At 36.1% G+C, this 17,529-nt stretch overlaps 1 protein-coding gene across 4 annotated transcripts in view; it reads right to left on the bottom strand.

Moving 5' to 3' along the window:
• TOP2B (DNA topoisomerase II beta) overlaps positions 1 to 17,529 on the bottom strand; it is a 62,623-nt gene that overhangs the window by 33,788 nt on the left and 11,306 nt on the right. For 2 of the 4 annotated variants that reach the window (XM_027529799.1, XM_027529801.1), the window contains exons 2-8: positions 12,665 to 12,820; positions 11,624 to 11,714; positions 10,274 to 10,337; positions 6,055 to 6,200; positions 5,132 to 5,229; positions 4,236 to 4,448; positions 885 to 1,058 (exon numbers count right to left, since the gene is read on the bottom strand). In XM_027529799.1, coding sequence (XP_027385600.1) covers positions 885 to 1,058; positions 4,236 to 4,448; positions 5,132 to 5,229; positions 6,055 to 6,200; positions 10,274 to 10,337; positions 11,624 to 11,714; positions 12,665 to 12,820 — 942 coding nt within the window. Of the gene's footprint in view, positions 1 to 884; positions 1,059 to 4,235; positions 4,449 to 5,131; positions 5,230 to 6,054; positions 6,201 to 10,273; positions 10,338 to 11,623; positions 11,715 to 12,664; positions 12,836 to 17,529 lie in introns of all 4 variants that reach the window. The other 2 variants (XM_027529798.1, XM_027529800.1) reach the window with 1 other exon arrangement.

Raw genomic sequence — 17,529 nt, 5'->3', positions numbered from 1 at the left:
ACTGGATCGCGTTTCCAGGAACACTGCTGCATTCCTGATATAAGCAGAGAGATCCACTTCACATATGCATCTGTCCCACTTCATTCTCTCCTTAGGACTTGGAAGGGTGCAGCAGACGTATTAAAGGCATGAAAATGAAAGCCACATGCTAAGAGAGGCAGGAAAGAAAGCCAGGAAGAGAACAGGTCCCTGTTGACACTGTGAAGTCACAGAACCAGACTAAGACTGCCTGCCATCAGTCCCCAGAAGAGGAAAGTGAAACCGTCACATGTCTACAGACCACTGCATATTAGGTTTCTATTACACATAATAAAATGCAATCAAGTCTGATACAGGATTTCTGTTGACTAGAAAAAGTGATGCTAGATTATAAAAAGTAAGTTCAAACTTGAACAAAGTTTGACAAAAGTGATAGCTCATGGCTTTATTCTAAAATACACACTTATATTGCCCAATATTTCATTATGGTCAATGGATAAATGGTTATAGATGAGAAGAATTTCATTTGATTTGGAAATTTAAAAGCCTACAAAAAAGGTTCAAACTCCTTAGAACCACAGATAAGGTATTTCATGATGTGATCCCAAAACAGACTCATTTCTTTTTATTTGTTCTTTTACACTCAAAACTCAGAACAAGGAATTTGTTATCATTCTAAATTCCATAAAATACAAATGTATTCAACTATAAGCACTAATCATGTAAATTTATTTCTCAATGGATGCTTAAATTATAACAGATTTCATAGAAAATATACTTTTATTTTCATAAGTCAATTTTGATTTCACAAAAGCAGGGTGGAGGGGTATTATTTGTTGTTTTATCTTGTTTTTAATGAAGACTGTTCTACAACTGACTTGGAAACAAAGAATTAGTGTACTTACTTTTGTTGTTGCAATGCTATTTACAAAGCTGATTTGCTGGAATCCTTTTTCACTCAAAGTGAGACAAACGTCCCATCTTTCATTTGCAAGTTCATGAATAACTTTTAGAGCCACTCCCGTTTCATCCAATTTGTCTTTCACATAAAGATCTACATAACTGCGAAATCCATTTACCTAAAATTTGGAAAAAAAACAGTGAACAATTCTTCTGGCACTGGCAGCTGAGCTAGGTGAACACCAGCCAGTGTAGACATGTAGAAGGGAAGGCTCAAAGAAGCTTTCTTCTCCTTTATAAGAAAACAGCTGGTTAAACAACAAATTTTCTATGCATCTTCAAAAACTTGAGATCACAGGACAGCTGCACATCCAAAGTCTGAAGAGAGACAGGTGTTTGTAGGGAGACACAGAACCTAAATCATTTGCTTATCTGGGCAGAAGCTGCTTGGTGTGCTATAAGCCCATAGGAACCTGGAACCAGAGCTTCTGATGAATTTCTTTCTATAGCCAAGTGTGGACTAGTGTGAGTGCGTGAAGCACCTGAAGGCTGTGGTCAGAAGGGGTTCCTAGTCTTTTGCAGGTCTTTCCTCACAGGGTAGATCAGAAAGAATTTAGAAAAAGTGACCCTCAAGGGGCCAGGTGGAGAATAGCAGCCACTAGGAATTCAACCCAGACCCTTCACCCTTATCAGAAAAAAAAAGAACGGCTTACTTCACAGGAGGAAGGACACAGCTGGAAAGCAGTGGTGAAATACCATCAGAGCTGGGATAAAGTACTTCTGCCCGCCCCACCCCTCCTATGCCCATCTCATTTACATCTTAAAAAGGCTTATCCTGCAGGGCAGGGAGCCTGAAGAACACAGAAGGAGAGCACTGGTGTGACCTGATGCAACCAGAGGAAAACAGAAGACAAAGGGAACGTCTCCACCTCAAGCAGAGGCATAGACACTCCTGAGAAGGCTAAACCCCGAGACACAGGCCCTGAGCAGTCCAAAGCCTGAGACTAATCAGACATGGGGGTCTCCCACAAGCTATACCCAGGTTAGCAGGCCTCCAACTGTAACAGTGGTTTCCAGCTGGAAGAGCTGCAAGAGACCCTCCTTGACCAGCAGGTCCAAGGCAAGCCCCAAAGCATAGAGAAAGGACAAGAAAGAATCTGAAGTATCTGGTGCCCACAGCAACAACAGACCTCAACACTAGTAACTGCGGGAACAACAGCCTGCAAATACAGCCCATTCCCTGTACAGATTAACATAAATCCTCATACTAAAGCCTATTCACACCATATTTACTATGCTATGCAACATAGCTGGTGTTCAACAGAATCTCACAAGGTATGCCAAAAGGCAAGAGGAAAACAGTCTGAAAAGACAAATGAATCATCAGAACTTAGATATGTCGCAGATGTTTTAACTATCAGATAGGACTTTGGCTACCTGATGCAAAGAGCCAAATCATTAGAAAAGACCCTGATGCGGGGAAAGACTGAGGGCAAGAGGAGAAGGAAGGGGACAGAGGACGAAATGGTTGGATGGCATCTGACTCAATGGACGCAAGTCAAGCAAAGTGCGGGAGACAGTGAAGGGCAGGGAAGCCTGGCATGCTGCTGCAGTGCATAGAGTCACAAAGAGTCAGACACAACTTAGCACCTGAACGACAACAACAGTGGCTAACAGGTTAAAGTCTCTTGTGAGACAGAACCTTTAAGAATGGATCAAATGCAAATGCTAGAAATTGAGAAAAGCAGAAGATACAAAGAGTGCCTTTGGCAGGCTCAGAAGTAAACTTGACACAGTAGAGGAAAAGTCAATGAACTTAAAAATACAGCAACAGAAATCAAACAAACTGAAACTCAAGAGAGAAAATAGAGTGGATAAAGCAGAGTAAAACATCCAAGAGCATGGGTCCTACAATTTCTGCATAATTAGACTACCAGAAGGAAAAGGAAGAACAGCACGTTAAGAAATAACAGCCAAAAATTTTCCAAAATTAGTGACAGACACCAAACAACAGATCCAATAAGCTCAGGAGACACCAAACAGAATTAAGTACCAAAAAGAAAAACCAACAACAACAACAAAAAACCCTATATATATTCATACTCAAAAAACAAAGACAAATAGAAAATCTTCAAGGCAGGCAGAGGAAAAAGAAACCTCTTACCAAAAGAGGAAGGAGGATATGAGTCACAGCAGACGCCATGCAAGCAAGAAGACAACAAAGTAACATTTTTAAGTGCTAAAAAACAACTACTGACTGTACTTCTATACTCAGTGAAACTCTGTATCCTTTCAAATGAAGGAAAAAATTCTCTCAGACAAACATAAACTGAGGGAAACTACTGTCAGCAAATGTATCCACAGGAAATAAATGGTAAAGAAAAATCTCCAGCCAGAAGGAATATGCAATAGATCAGAAACTTAGACCTACAGCAAGAAATTAAGAGCACTGGAAACGGAATAAAAGAAGGTAAACTATAACTCTATTTTTTTATTGCTCTAAAGTATAACTGACTGCTTAAAGCAATAGCAACATCATCAAGTCAGAAACTTGACACAGTTAAAAAAAAAAAATCAATGAACTTGACTGTGGGAATATTTCTGCCACAACTTTTTCAAATATTTCTTCCTCCTCATTCTCTCTCTTCTTCTGTTGTTTAGAGAATATGCCAAAGCGAAATGTATGATGAAGAGGGCACAGGGACAGAAAGGAGGACCTGGGGATACACTGTTATAAAGTTTTCGCTCTACACACAAAGTGACAAATCAAGGTGGACTCAAATTATTTACAAACAGGTGTTATAAACCCTAAGGCAATCACTAAAGAAGTTTTAAAAATAAGAATAATAAGAGGATTCTTAGAGGGCACAGTGGTAAAAATTTGCCTGCCAATCAATGCAAGAGATGTGGATTCAATCCCTGGGTTGGGAAGATCCCCTGGAGAAGGAAATGGCAAGCCACTCCAGTATTCTTGCCTGAAAAATCCCATGGACAGAGGAGCCTGGCGGCCTACAGTCCATGGGGCCTCAAAGAGTCAGATACGGCTGAGCAACTGAGAACATGCACACACACATAATAAGTAAATAGAGAAGATGAAATCTTTTTTTTTTAAATGCTGAATTAAAACCAAAGAAGGCAGGATACTAGGAAGATAAGGATACTAAGTAACCAAGAACAAACACAATGAATCAACATATAACATGATGGTAAGCTTTAATCCAAATGTATCAATAATTACTTTAAATGTCAATCATCTAAATACACTTGTTAAAAGAGATTAACCATTTAAAAAGCAAGATCTAACTACAGGCTGTCTACAAATTAACAAAGCGTGAGTTATTTTAGAAGACACTTACGGGCAATTTCTTTCCATTAAACATGACCTTGACTCCCTTGCAGGAACCAGCCAAATCATAAGCTCTTCTGGTCATGAGAGCAACAATATCCCTGTCAAGCTTCTCCATCTTAAATTTGGACAGATCTGGTTGGAATGTTATACATGTGTAATCTTCACCATCAAAATGTTTAATTTTGGCTTCAGAAGTCTTCATCATATTATTCATCCATGTCTTTAAGAGAAAAAATATTTAAATATTTATATTGTGCTTCTATATTAGATAATAAAGACTCAGCTAATGAAATACATTCATTTACCACAACTAGAACCATTTTCCAACTTTCACAACAAACCAATCCCTAAAACATTACTATAAATGAAGAAATTTTAGATAAAACTATTATAACAACCTCATGCTGAAAATAAGCAAAATCAACTGAACAGCTTTATATATCGTTAAATCTTTTAAAATCTACAAATGACCATACAGAATTATACAAAAATAAAAAGGTACAATGCTTTTCTAACAAAATTATTTTAGCTTACGCAAAATTTTCAAAGGTCTACAAAAGTGAAATATAAAATTTTGAAATATAAATGATCAATCGACAAGGAAATTTTCAAACGTGCTAACTGGGTGCATTTCAATTAGACTGTACGGCTCAGGACCCTCCCTGCTGCTCACACACGCTAAAGGGAAAGTCTGTCAAATAAAGCATTTTGTTTTAAAGGAATAGGAGGAAAACAGATTTATGTAAAATCTCCCAGACATTCGGTAGCCTTTTTACTCTGATGACTTGCTTAATGCTTAAAATAATAATTTATATAGGTATCTAAGGTATTATAGAGGTATTACCTTGGCAAAGCACAAACATGATTACTCTTAAAAAAGAATCCGTCACATTTCTATCATACCTGCTTAAAACTATGTTTGTATTCTTTGCAAGCAGTTTCTACTGTAAACTTTGTACTGAAAATATTACAAAGTTTTGCACCATAACCATTGCGACCACCTGTAAGAACAATTAAATGTGAAAGGTTTAATGAAAACAATTTTAAAGGGACTTTGTTAACTCACCTACCATAGGGTAGGTCTGTTGCAAAACAGTTTCCACTTATTATTTTAATCGATTGAATATTTCAAAGTATATTTAGATTTTTCATTTAAAGAAACATACAATTAAGATTTAGCACATACAGTAATAGTATATTTTGTAGATTATCTTCATAACAATTTTTAAAAAATTAAGCACTGTATCTTCAAACAATCCAGTAAGTCTATATGAGTATGAATCTGAGCTTTCTATCACAGTTACTTCTATTACAAAACTCTAATCTATATACCTTCCTAGAACTTTGGTTTTGGAAAAAAAATCATCTTTGGGGAAATGTAAATAAGTAGAAAAACAACTGGCTATGGTCAAAGCACTTTCAACTCTATAGAGTCTAGACTTTCAACCTTGACTCAAAGAAAACACTTTAAAAGTAATTGATACCAAAAGACATGGTGCTTATGTAAAAACAAATTCACACATACAGAAATCATATGCATCTTACTTTCATCAGTACTCTAATTCAGAACCCAAACTATCAGCCAGGTTAGACAGAGTTCCAGGAGTTCTAGCAGAAGTCAACGTACTACAAGTTAAGTGTCTATAATCAAGACAACAGTAATACATGATAGTTTTTATAGATATTAATTCTAAGAAGGATTTTCTCACAACAAAACTAGAAAAGCTTCCTTTTCTGTAATGTCTTATATAGAAATAGTAATAGACTTCTATGTTAAAAGACCAGTATTTCTCAATAAAAATTCCGATCAGCCATTTAGACTTTACCTGTTACTTTTTTCTCATCATCGTCATAGTTACTGGACGTTAAAAGCTGTCCAAAAATTAATGCAGGAACATAAACTTTCTCTACTTTGTGTTCTACTACTGGAATGCCTTTCCCATTATTCCAAATGCTTATTATGTTAGATTCACTGTAAATAAACAAGCAGAGTTTAGAGCTTAAAATAGTTTAAAGATAAATCAATTAATTTCCGTCAAAAGTAAAGTGACCTAGAATAAACATGAATGATTATAAGCAAAAGGCAAGCCATTATCAATTGGAAGACACTCACTCATCTTTCAAGAAAACCCTTGCTGAGGACACATATTACCATCCCTGAGTCCTAACTCTAATTAGGGTCACTAAGTTCTGCAGGTAATACTGCAAAAATCTCCCAAGAAAACAAAACTCTTCTCAACAGTAAAAGCAGTGAAGCTTGTATAAGAAGCCAGCTATCAATTCCACTTTCTTTTCATACATAGGAGCCATGAGCCAGTCTCCCTGTGAACCACAGGCTCTGTGGGGCTAGCGGCCATAGCCATTTCACTTCCCACCTGACTGCTGAGGAGTGCAGGCAGAAAAGGAAAGCTATCTGAAATATATTCCACTCTCCATCTAAATGTTAGAGGGTTATTTATACTGTAGCAATCATTGTTAGACTAAAAAGCACATCATTTTCTTTCCCCAAATCAGCAAACCAACTTTTCTTTCCCTCACTTTTCACAATACAGGTTCAACTCTCCGAATCACAGAGACTCAACTTTTCTTTCCCTCACTTTTAACAATATGGGTTCAACTCTCTGAATCACGTGGACTCAAATTTTGTTATTTTTATTCATATCTCCTGATCATTAAGACATGTGTTTAATATTTTAAACTCAGTTTGTCCTATTAGATTTGCTTCATCACTATCCAATCTTCCTTCATCCCAAATGCCACTGTATGAGTCTAATTAGTATCACCTTAAATACCGAGTACTGCAACACAGCTAAGAACAGAACTAGCCACTCCCTTTAAATATATTCTTCATAACAATAATGGGCTTACCACAGCTTTCATAACACTATTTTTTACACCAGGACACAGCAGTAGCTCCATGTTTTCTATGAAATCAAGCTTAGCAGTCCTCTATTGCATGTTCAAGGCCCTTATGCATACCAGCAGTCAAACTGAACTACTATTCTCCAACATGCATCATATTTTCTTTCAAGTCAGTTTTATTACTTGTCCATATTCAGTCTCAATTCTTTCATTTCTTCATCGTCTTTCCTTTGCCTATAAAATCCTTTTCTTCTGTCTAGCCAAATTTTACCTTAACTTCAAGAATCAATTTACGACTTCTGTCCTCCCAGCCTAAAACAATGTTTTCCAACATTCCTTATATTGAAACTTGCCAAAAAAAAAAAAATCTAAATTATTTACTAGGGACCTCAGGACATAATTAGGTTATCTCATGTGTGGGTATACACTCTTTACAGAATATACAGCTAAATATTTAAGTATGTAACAGTTCAAATGAGCTACTGTACTTTACCTTGCGTGTCCCATATCCAGAGGTCAAGAGTGAAGCCTTGAAAACAGGGGCCCTGTATTGCATTATTTTATAAATATTGAAATAGTTCCTAGCTTGAGTTTAAAACCTGTAACTTATTAAATATCTTTTTTTTTTTTACACAAGACACTTCATGGAGTTTAAAACTAATAGAGAACAATTCTGAAGGAAACAAAGAAAATAATGGATGGACAATTACAGATCTTAAACATCTCAGAATGACACTAAAGTCAATATACTCATGAAAAAAATCCTTAAAATGTTTTCATCCTACTTAGTATATATAGTGCTATAATTAAAATAAGGCACTTCGTAAATTCATAATCATCACAGTTTCAAAAAAATAAGATACCTCATACATTCTTTAAGCCTATATGAGTATGAAACTGAAACTTTCTATCAAAGTCACCTCTCTATTAAAAAATTTCAGTTTATTTCAATTCCGAGGTCTGGAACTTATTTCTATAATCTCTAAACGATGATTCAGAATTATATAACTGCATTTTTTGCTCCATCAATAATCTTCACAGAAGTATTAAAAGAATGATGTGCTTGAATATGCTACAAAATTCCAAAATAATTAAAGCTAAAAAGAAACTTGGAAAACAAGCTGAATATCCAATATTCATCACCTGGAAAGAGGTTAATTATGGCATATTGACATAATACTTAAGGATAGTTAAAATAACTAAGTAGACTTAAGTTAATAAGGAAGGCTGTCCTCAATATGTAAAATAGAAAGGTACAAAATAGTATATAGAAAGCAATTTTTTAAATGTATACATACTGTATATTCTATATGTGTGTACATTTTTTTGAAGGCTACAGCTTTAAGAATTTCAACCCTAAATAAATAAGAATACTTAAGCTAGAGAAATAATTCAAACTCTGGTTATTGTACTTTTCACATTTGTTAGTTTTTAATCAAATTGATGCCATCAAGTATGCTGTTTCAATACTAAACATTACACTATACTATTTAATGGGTTTTAAACTCCCCTGTAAGAAGTTGCTTCACATTCTCTAGCTTCTTAGAACTGCTGTCCAAATCCTGTACGGCATCCCTTGCTGACCTATTCCTGTGTCTTTTACAACTATGGCTTTGTACGTAAATTTTATCTCCACATCACAGAGTACTATTGAAAGAGTAATAATAAGAGCTAAGCTAGACGACGTATACTCTACATTTGATCCATCAACTCTTTTACACAAAGAGTTCATGAACACACACGCACAAAGAAAAATAAAACCTGCTATATATAGATATTAAAAAAGAATGCAAAAGAGAAGAGCAGTAATAAAGGCACTAGTTACATAGAGTTACTTTATCCAGAATCTGGAATAAATAAAGCTTGTCACTATGAGCCACTATCTGGTCTACAAAACTATTTTATAGCTCACTTCTTAATCACTTCGCTATAATGGGGTTCTATGTAAGCTGTTTTTTAACTGCACATTGCTGGATCAATGTTGGCCAAAACAATTAAGATAAAAGAATCAAATAACTGTAACCATGTTTATCAAGAATGTATATTTTAAAAAGGCCTTCCTTAGTTTTCAGTCAGTTTTGATTTTTAAAAAAGCGTGAAGATATTAAACATTCAACATCTATTACTCCATACCACTCTCCTAAAACATACTCATTTTTAACTGACAATTTCCTAACTATGGAAGAAAAGAAATCCTGACGGCTAAAATCTCCTTAAACCACCTTAAATGTCTGCGTAAGCTGTAACTTTAAGTGTCCATCATACCATACCACTTACTTTTAAGTATGCATCTTACCATATAAATTCTCAGTGTAGTGTATTCATTATAGAAATGATGCAAGTAAAAAATAAGGAAGAAAAAGAAAATCAAGAACTTCAATGGTATAGTTATGTAGTAATATTTTCATATAAGATATAGTCAACTTCATTGTATAACCAAAAATAAATTATATTTTTATATCATTTATCTTAACCATGCCCTCTGAAATTAGATTATTAACAATAAAGTTGTAACCGAATTATTAAACTTTCATGTTAAGGAAAAAATCTTAAAATCATGCTAACCTACTAATGAAATCACAGGGGATAAATATAACGTAATATCTTATAAAAGGCATACAGGTGAAAATAGCATAAACGTAAAAAACTCTATTTTGAACTTAAAACTTTATTATTTTCACACCCCCCTCAGTCCTCCAAAAAGAAAAAAATCACCACAGTGATTAGCTGAACACCTGGTACATATTCTATACTACCAGCAGTTCCCAATTTACAAATGACGTTATAAATAATGGAAAAGCCTAAATGTTCGTTATGAAAGAATACATTTAATCCATAACATAACTGGAATAGTACTACCAATAGTGCACTTGGCCTTGAGTACCAAAGCAAAAGGAAAAAATACCCAGTGATTATTCTAGCAGCTGAAACAGCATCCACAGCACCAGAGAGGGAGAAAAATGGTCTCCAAGAGCTCCCATCAGAAAGTACTTTGGAGAAAAAGACTCTGAACAACAGAGGAAACTAAGAGGACAGCATTCTGGCTAAAAGAGGTAAGAATAACAGGGTCTCGAGCAATAGGAAACTAACTGTATGAATTATTCATTTGAGACATGTTCGTAAGCTGGGACTATCCGAATAAAACAGCTTAGCATAAAAAAATTAAACTTGAAATATACTTACGGATCAATAGAAACTTTAATACAGGTCATGTTCTTATCCCTCTGTTTATTATCAGCTGCATTAACTACAAAAATAAATATTTTGGTGAGTAATCTATAAAAAGTTATAACAGACATACGTGACATAAACAAACATATGGTTGCAAGTGCATCACTACTTAATATAAATATTTACATATGCTAATAGTTAAAGAAAATAACTACTGGTAACTTCAATTACAAAACCTTATTTTCCAAATAATATTCTTAAATTTTTTTATGTCACACTAAATTACTATTATGTCTTCTACAAAACAAGGTGTGGGGTAGGTAGGGGAATGATTTTGTGATATATAAAAACAAACATCTGCAGTTTACAATCCCCTATCCAGGCCTAAAAGTTAAAAATCGGGTTTAATTACATTTTATCTTGGTAACAAATAACTACTTTCTCTTGATTTCCTTCAATAAACTACTGATTTTATAGACAGAATGAGCTAAAACCAGTTGTTTTTGAATTAGAAAGGCACTCTTTAGCATCCACAGAAATCAAAATGCTAAATGCTATGAACTATAACTGATAATATTTGCATACATTAACCATGGCTTCAGTAAAATTTGAACACAAGCTAGCTGTAAAACTCAACTTCAATCACAGAAGGAATATGTTCCTGATAAACACTGTATAACCTAAAAGTAAAACTGGCAGATAGTTGTGAGATGAGCAAAAGTACAAAACTTACAAAACTAAGTAACCAGCTTTACTCTCCTTTCTTTTTCCCATAGACGGAAAGAAGCTTCGAGAGACCCACACAACCCTGGCAGGAAACCCAGCGGCACTGATGCATCTGTGTGGCTAAAACATTCCCAAAGCCTGAGTACTCCCCAGGAGTCACTTACACACCAACACTTCATTGTGACTGAATTAACTATGTGATTTGGAAAGCACAGAGGTATTTGGAACAAGGGTTGTTAAACCTGGTTGCCCAACAGAAATACCTAATGTGTTGTTTAGAAACACAATTTTATGTGTCTCACCCAAAACTAACTGAATCTGCAAGGATGAGGCCCTGGAATCTAACTTTAACATGCCCTCCCTGGACACACACTAACACACAGGACCACACGCTAACCTTGGGGTTACTGACCAAATACAATACACGCATTTTACAGATGAACAAACCAAAACACAAAGACATAATGTCCAGAAATATGAACATATTACAGCAGGTAACATAGATTTTCTGAAGAATATTTATACTCAACATAAAAACCTGAGATATACCTCTAAAATTTATGTTTGGCTTTATATACACAGGAACATTATAAATGATATCAATAGAAACAAATTCATTAAATCTTAAATACTCACCCAAAATTTCATCAAAGATCTTATATAAACCCGGCACAAAGGTAACCTCTCTGCAATTCATTCCTACATCTTCATCATATACCCACATGAGCTGGATTGAGAGAAAAATTCAAAAGAATTTATGGAGTAAAATTTTACAAAACATAAACCCGTATTTGACATTTACACTGTAAATACTTAGGTCTTCAAAGTAGAAAAACATTACTTCAGTCACAAGCAACCTTACTGAATCCATATTCAATTTAAAAGCCTATAAATTGAGAAATTGTTTGTTTTATATTAAGTCTGTCTTCTTACTCATAAAGTCAGCTCTAATGTAAGGCACCAAAAATTGTTAATAACTATTTAAATACGGAACTAGCCAGAAAGTTCATTCAGGTTTTTACCCAAGGTGTTATGAAACCTAAACGAACTTTTTGGCCAACCCAATAAAACAGGAAAAAAAACCAAATCATATTTACTTTATACTTTTGCTTCCCGAGTTATATTTTCCAATCAATAAGCAGCACAGAGTAAAACAACATGAATGCAGCATGATGTTAGACTCAAAGGTATCTAGCTATGAATCCCAGCTCTCACTAGTTGAGGGATCTGAGCAAGTCACTTGAAAAAAAAGAGAAATCTATTTAAACTTCAGTATCTTCATTTTTAGAATGGAGAAAACAGTGTCTGCTTTCCAAAACTGCTAGAATCAAATAAGATATTAACTGTAAGCCAAGTAAGTATTAAACAATAGTCAATGTGTACATATAAGTTCTATAAATTAAAATAAACCACAGCCAGAACTTAAGAATTTTTAAGAAGTTCATACAGCACCATTTTACTATACACTTCCCTACACTCTACACTTCTCAGTTTTCATCTCCTAGTTTTATAATCTCTAGTAGGAAATGGAGACATTTCTGCCTCTTAGATCGCTCTCCCTACTTTGTGTTATTACCAGACATGAAGTTATGTATTCATGTATGGTTTATATAATCACAAAAATGTTATTCAGTAGATACAGATATACATCTAATTTCAGTAAAAGTTAATAACTACCTGTGTCAATGGCTCCACTGACCCAATGTACGTATCAGGACGAAGCAGAATATGTTCGAGTTGTGTCTTTTTCTGATACACTCTCTCGACGGACAACTTCTTTGAAGAATCATTTTTGTTTGCAATTTCTGACTCTTCCTTTTTTGCAGCATTGTTCTGATCAAAGAGAGTCTAAAATTAACCAAAAAATCAAATTTAAATAACCTACCAAAGGGTAAACTAAAATGTACGGACACATGACATTATTTTGTTGTTAAAGAGAAAACCTATCTTTCAGGCTCATTTTTATTAAGTTATTAAAAAAAAATCAACCCTGAATATTCATTAGAAGGACTGATGGTGATGCTCTAATACTTAGCCATCTGATACAAAGAGTCGACTCACTGGAAAAGATGCTGATGCTGGGAAAGATTGAGGGCCGGAGGAGAAGGGGGTGACAAAGAATGAGATGGTTGGACAGAATCACTGACTCAATGGACATGAGTGTGAGCAAACTCTGGGGGACAGTGAAGGACAGGGAGACCTGGCACGCTGCAGGCCATGGGGTCGCCAAGAGTCACACGTAACTTAGCGACTGAACAACAGAAAGAACACAGGTCTATTTACTGACAGTTTAGTTCTTTTTGTAATATAGTGTGAAACTGCAGTTTTGACTGAACCCAGACACCAGAACTGCTAGAACAGCCAACAACTATTCAGGCAAGAAATAAATATTTCCCAATTCTATAAGATACCAGATTAATGTTGTCGTCAAAACTTTCCCTGGGAAGAAGGACTTCCCTGGTGGTCCAGTGGTTAAGAATTCACTTGCCAATGCAGGGGACACGGGTTCAATCCCTGGTCCAGGAAGATCCCACATCCCACAGAGCAACTAATCCCAGTGCCCCAGAAGAGAAGCCAGTGCAGTGCGGAGCCCGCGCAGTACCGCTAGAGAGCAGCGCCGGCCCTCCAATACGCACACCGTGACGACCCAGCACTGCCCAAAGTTAGTTAAGTAATTAATTTTTAAAAACTTTCCAAGGAATGTCCGTTCTTATCAGGTTAGAGGTTGGCAAGGACTGAACCGGACTGACAGCAGGGGTCCCAAAAGCTCCCAGATACAAGCTCCCGCCATGAAGCTACTAAGGACTACAGTAAAGGGGGCAGATATAGTTGGTGTATGCAACTCTCTTTGCCAATTCCATGGAGGCAGAAGTTGTCATTCTAATTCTTACGGCGGATAAGGATTCCAAACAAAAATTTCTGCAGGCTGCCCATTTCCCTGTTTTTTTAATAGCAGCAAGGAAAACATCTTTCTACTTCTGGAACTCCCTAATGCTGACAAATTAGATATCTCACTAAGAGAGAGTTATTATGATGGCCTATCTTCTTTTTTTGAGTCCCAAAGTAACTCAAACAAAACACACTGAGATCTTTTCATAGGTCTTTGAATTTTAGTAGAAATGAAATAGAAGACAATGGGAGATGGAGAGAGTTTGTGCATTTCAACGAGCAAGCAGCAGCACACCACTTCACTGTGAGCCTTGAACACATCCACACCACCATCCTCAAAGTCATTGCTTTTAAAAGCACGGCAAATGGACATTTAAAAATCAAAATACATGACCTCTGAGTAGACTAAACTTTAGCAAGGATTTAACAAACAAAACCTATGGAAATCCAAGCATCAATTATAATCTTTGATTGCCAAAAATTTTACATAAAATTAAAGAGATTTTCTTACATATTCTTTGATTTATATAGTTACCCATTAACACTGCTCAGAGTCAATTAAAAATAGCTTTGGACATAATAAAATAATTATTTCCTAGTCTTCATATTCTGTTTCTGTCAAGTTAGTTGGATGATGAACTAGCGGGCCAGAAAAATGAACTATATTTTTTAAATGTCAGTCTCCAAATTTCTAATGATGTTCCTCGCTTTTTTAGATAATCCATAGAAATTAGTTAAATAAAAACATAACTGATTACATTAATGGATCCTCAGAATAGTTAGAATATCATAATTACTAAGATCACATTCTTTAAGTGCTTAAGAACAATAAATACCATGCATTCAAAGGTGGATAACAGTAACCTCTTACCATTAACTTAGAACTGTTTGCAATTTTGGCATAAAGTTATATGGAACTCATAATAACCATGCAAGTAAGGCTTTCCTATCTCAGGCTACTCTTCCAAAACAAATCCCACCACAAAGAAAACATTTGTAAGATTAGACTCTCACAAAGGCCCACAGTTACCTAATCTGGGCTCTGCATTTGGCCCTGATAACACTGAGATACAGCCCAGAGGATCACCAAGAGTCAGACATGACTGGAGCAACTCCGCATGCACGCACAGCGGCACACAGGTGTGGAGACAGGGGGAACCTACCTCACTCCTGCTCCCAGGTGGGTGCACAGGTGCGGAGACAGGGGGAACCTACCTCACTCCTGCTCCCAGGTGGGTGCACAGGTGCGGAGACAGGGGGAACCTACCTCACTCCTGCTCCCAGGTGGGTGCACAAGAATAGCAAATGTTTGGTCTGCACCTACCAGATCCCTATCAATTTCAAAAAGTTGTCATTTTTGGTAGAATAAACTCTCAAAAGTCAGAGACTATGCAAAAAGCAGTCGGCTTTGTCAGATTACTATTTGTATTTTCCGGAGGAATAATATATAAATATTAAAAAATAAGTGTGATGATATACTTAAAGCATTTTATGCCAAAATATTTCTTCCTTAATATCAAATAACAGATGCTGAGGAAAGGAAAAAAGGTATCATTCTATCTAAAGTAGTGAAAAGCCTTAAGAAATACATAGTATCTATAGAATATCACAATAAAACAGATGGCTTGTAGATATTTCAAATCAATTCACAATGAAGATTTTAAATAATTTCGTAACTTCATGTAAACCTTTAAACCTGACTATTTCATTGAGTAAACACTTTTAATTGCCTATAAATTTCTCTTACTATAACTTTATATGAAATTGTACATAATTAAGTATTTTTTAAATCAGTAGCTTATTAAAACTATACTGTTTAGGGCTTCCCTGATGGCTCAGTGGCTAAGAATTCGCCTGCCAGTGCAGGAGACATGGGTTTGATCCCTGGTCTGGGAAGCTCCCTCATGCCACGGAATACAACTAAGCCTGCGAGCCACAACTCCTGAGCCCTCACGCCCTAGAGGCTGTGCTCTGCAACCAGAGAAGCTACCACCATGAGAAGCTCGCACACCACAGCTAGAGAGTAGCCCTCGCTCGTAGCAACTAGAGAAAATCCCTCACAGCCATAAAGAAATTGTTTTATAAAACTACAGTGTTTAGAGAATAAAATTACAAAAACATATTAAAAAATGTGAGTCCATTTTCATCAGAAAAAAATCGCACACAATATATACATGCCTAGGGAAAATATAAAATACACCCAACAGAATATCCACAAAAATTACTCATGAGAAGTAGAAAAGTTTTTCATTTTCTCTCCTGATACACATTTTCTAATCTTCTACAGTGAGCATATATTACAGCCTTTAAAAGCTTATTAATCCATGTATATGGAGACATAGTTAAGCGAGAGCAATGCTGAAGGTGTCTTTTTCTTCTAAAGGCACTGTCTGTCCTACTTACCGCTTCTGCAGCCCCCACTTTCTCACCAGGATCTAGGCAAAAAGGTAAGAGAAGCCAGAACAGGCAAGCCCAGGGGTCCCGGCAGTGGGGTCCTGGCAGGAGTCCACTCTGTGGTCGGACCTATCTGTACCTTCCTACCCTCCACAAACAGCAGCCTGCACTGCTCACTGACTCCAGGCAGTAAACCCAGGAGGCTCTCCCTGAGCCGTCTATCAGCTTTTCTGAGAGAAGCCTGGATTAATGGTCTCTAGCAGCTCCTGTTTATTATTAGAAAGTTGCCCCTTGAATATTGTCCAAGCCACTAAAAATCAAAATCTGAGGGGAAGGGAAGAGAGGACAACTCTATACCCTTCAATGGGATGACCTGATCCCTTGAACAAACAGATGTAAATACAATATCCTTAGCCTGAGAACAGAGAAATTAAATGAAAAAAGTTCATTGATCACTTTCCCCACAGTAATTATTACTACTATCTCAAGCTCTTAAAAAGAAAGTCACTCTGAGTAGAAATTCAGTTTAAACACTGTTGCTGATAATATTCAGAAAAAAGATCAAGAAATTAGCTTCAACAAAAATAGTCCAGCAAGCTCACATCTACATGTTTATAAAAATTACTCTCAATCCCACACATGAAAAGGAGAATGATACATATTCGATACCTATGCATGCAGAGTCGCTTCGGTCATGTCCGACTCTCTGCAACCCCATGGACTGTAGCCCACCGGGCTCCTCTATCCATGGAATTCTCCAGGCAAGAATACTGGAGTGGGTTGCCATTTCCTACTCCAGGGGATCTTCCAGACCCAGGGATCAAACCTGTGTTTCTTACATTTCCTGCATTGGCAGGCAGGTTCTTTATCACTGTGCAACCTGGGAAGCCCTTTCAATACCTATAGGCTAAGACAATTAGGCTTATTTTCAACACTGAAAACAAGGGGTCTTCTGATTAAAAAATGATTCAACCTTTTCTTATCCTGTATGCTCCACAGTATTTGTACTATGTAAAGTATTATTTGTTTTATAATATCTTGTACTATAGTAACTGCACTATTTCACACTGAATAAAAATTAACAGTTGCCCTCGAAAATAATCAACTACCAAGAGCATTCTGAATAAACTTTCATTAGGGTTTGATAAAATTGAAATCTTAGGAGTTAAGTTTATCTGTAATTAATTTTATTGTCTTTGTGTGGACAAATCAAACTATAGCAGTAAATAATGGAATCTAAGCACTGAGGGCAATATTTT

The sequence above is a fragment of the Bos indicus x Bos taurus genome, chromosome 27 (assembly GCF_003369695.1).
Source record: "Bos indicus x Bos taurus breed Angus x Brahman F1 hybrid chromosome 27, Bos_hybrid_MaternalHap_v2.0, whole genome shotgun sequence".
NCBI lineage: Eukaryota > Metazoa > Chordata > Mammalia > Artiodactyla > Bovidae > Bos > Bos indicus x Bos taurus.
Note: the sequence above shows the minus strand (reverse complement) of the source record. Positions and strands in the feature narration are given on the sequence as shown.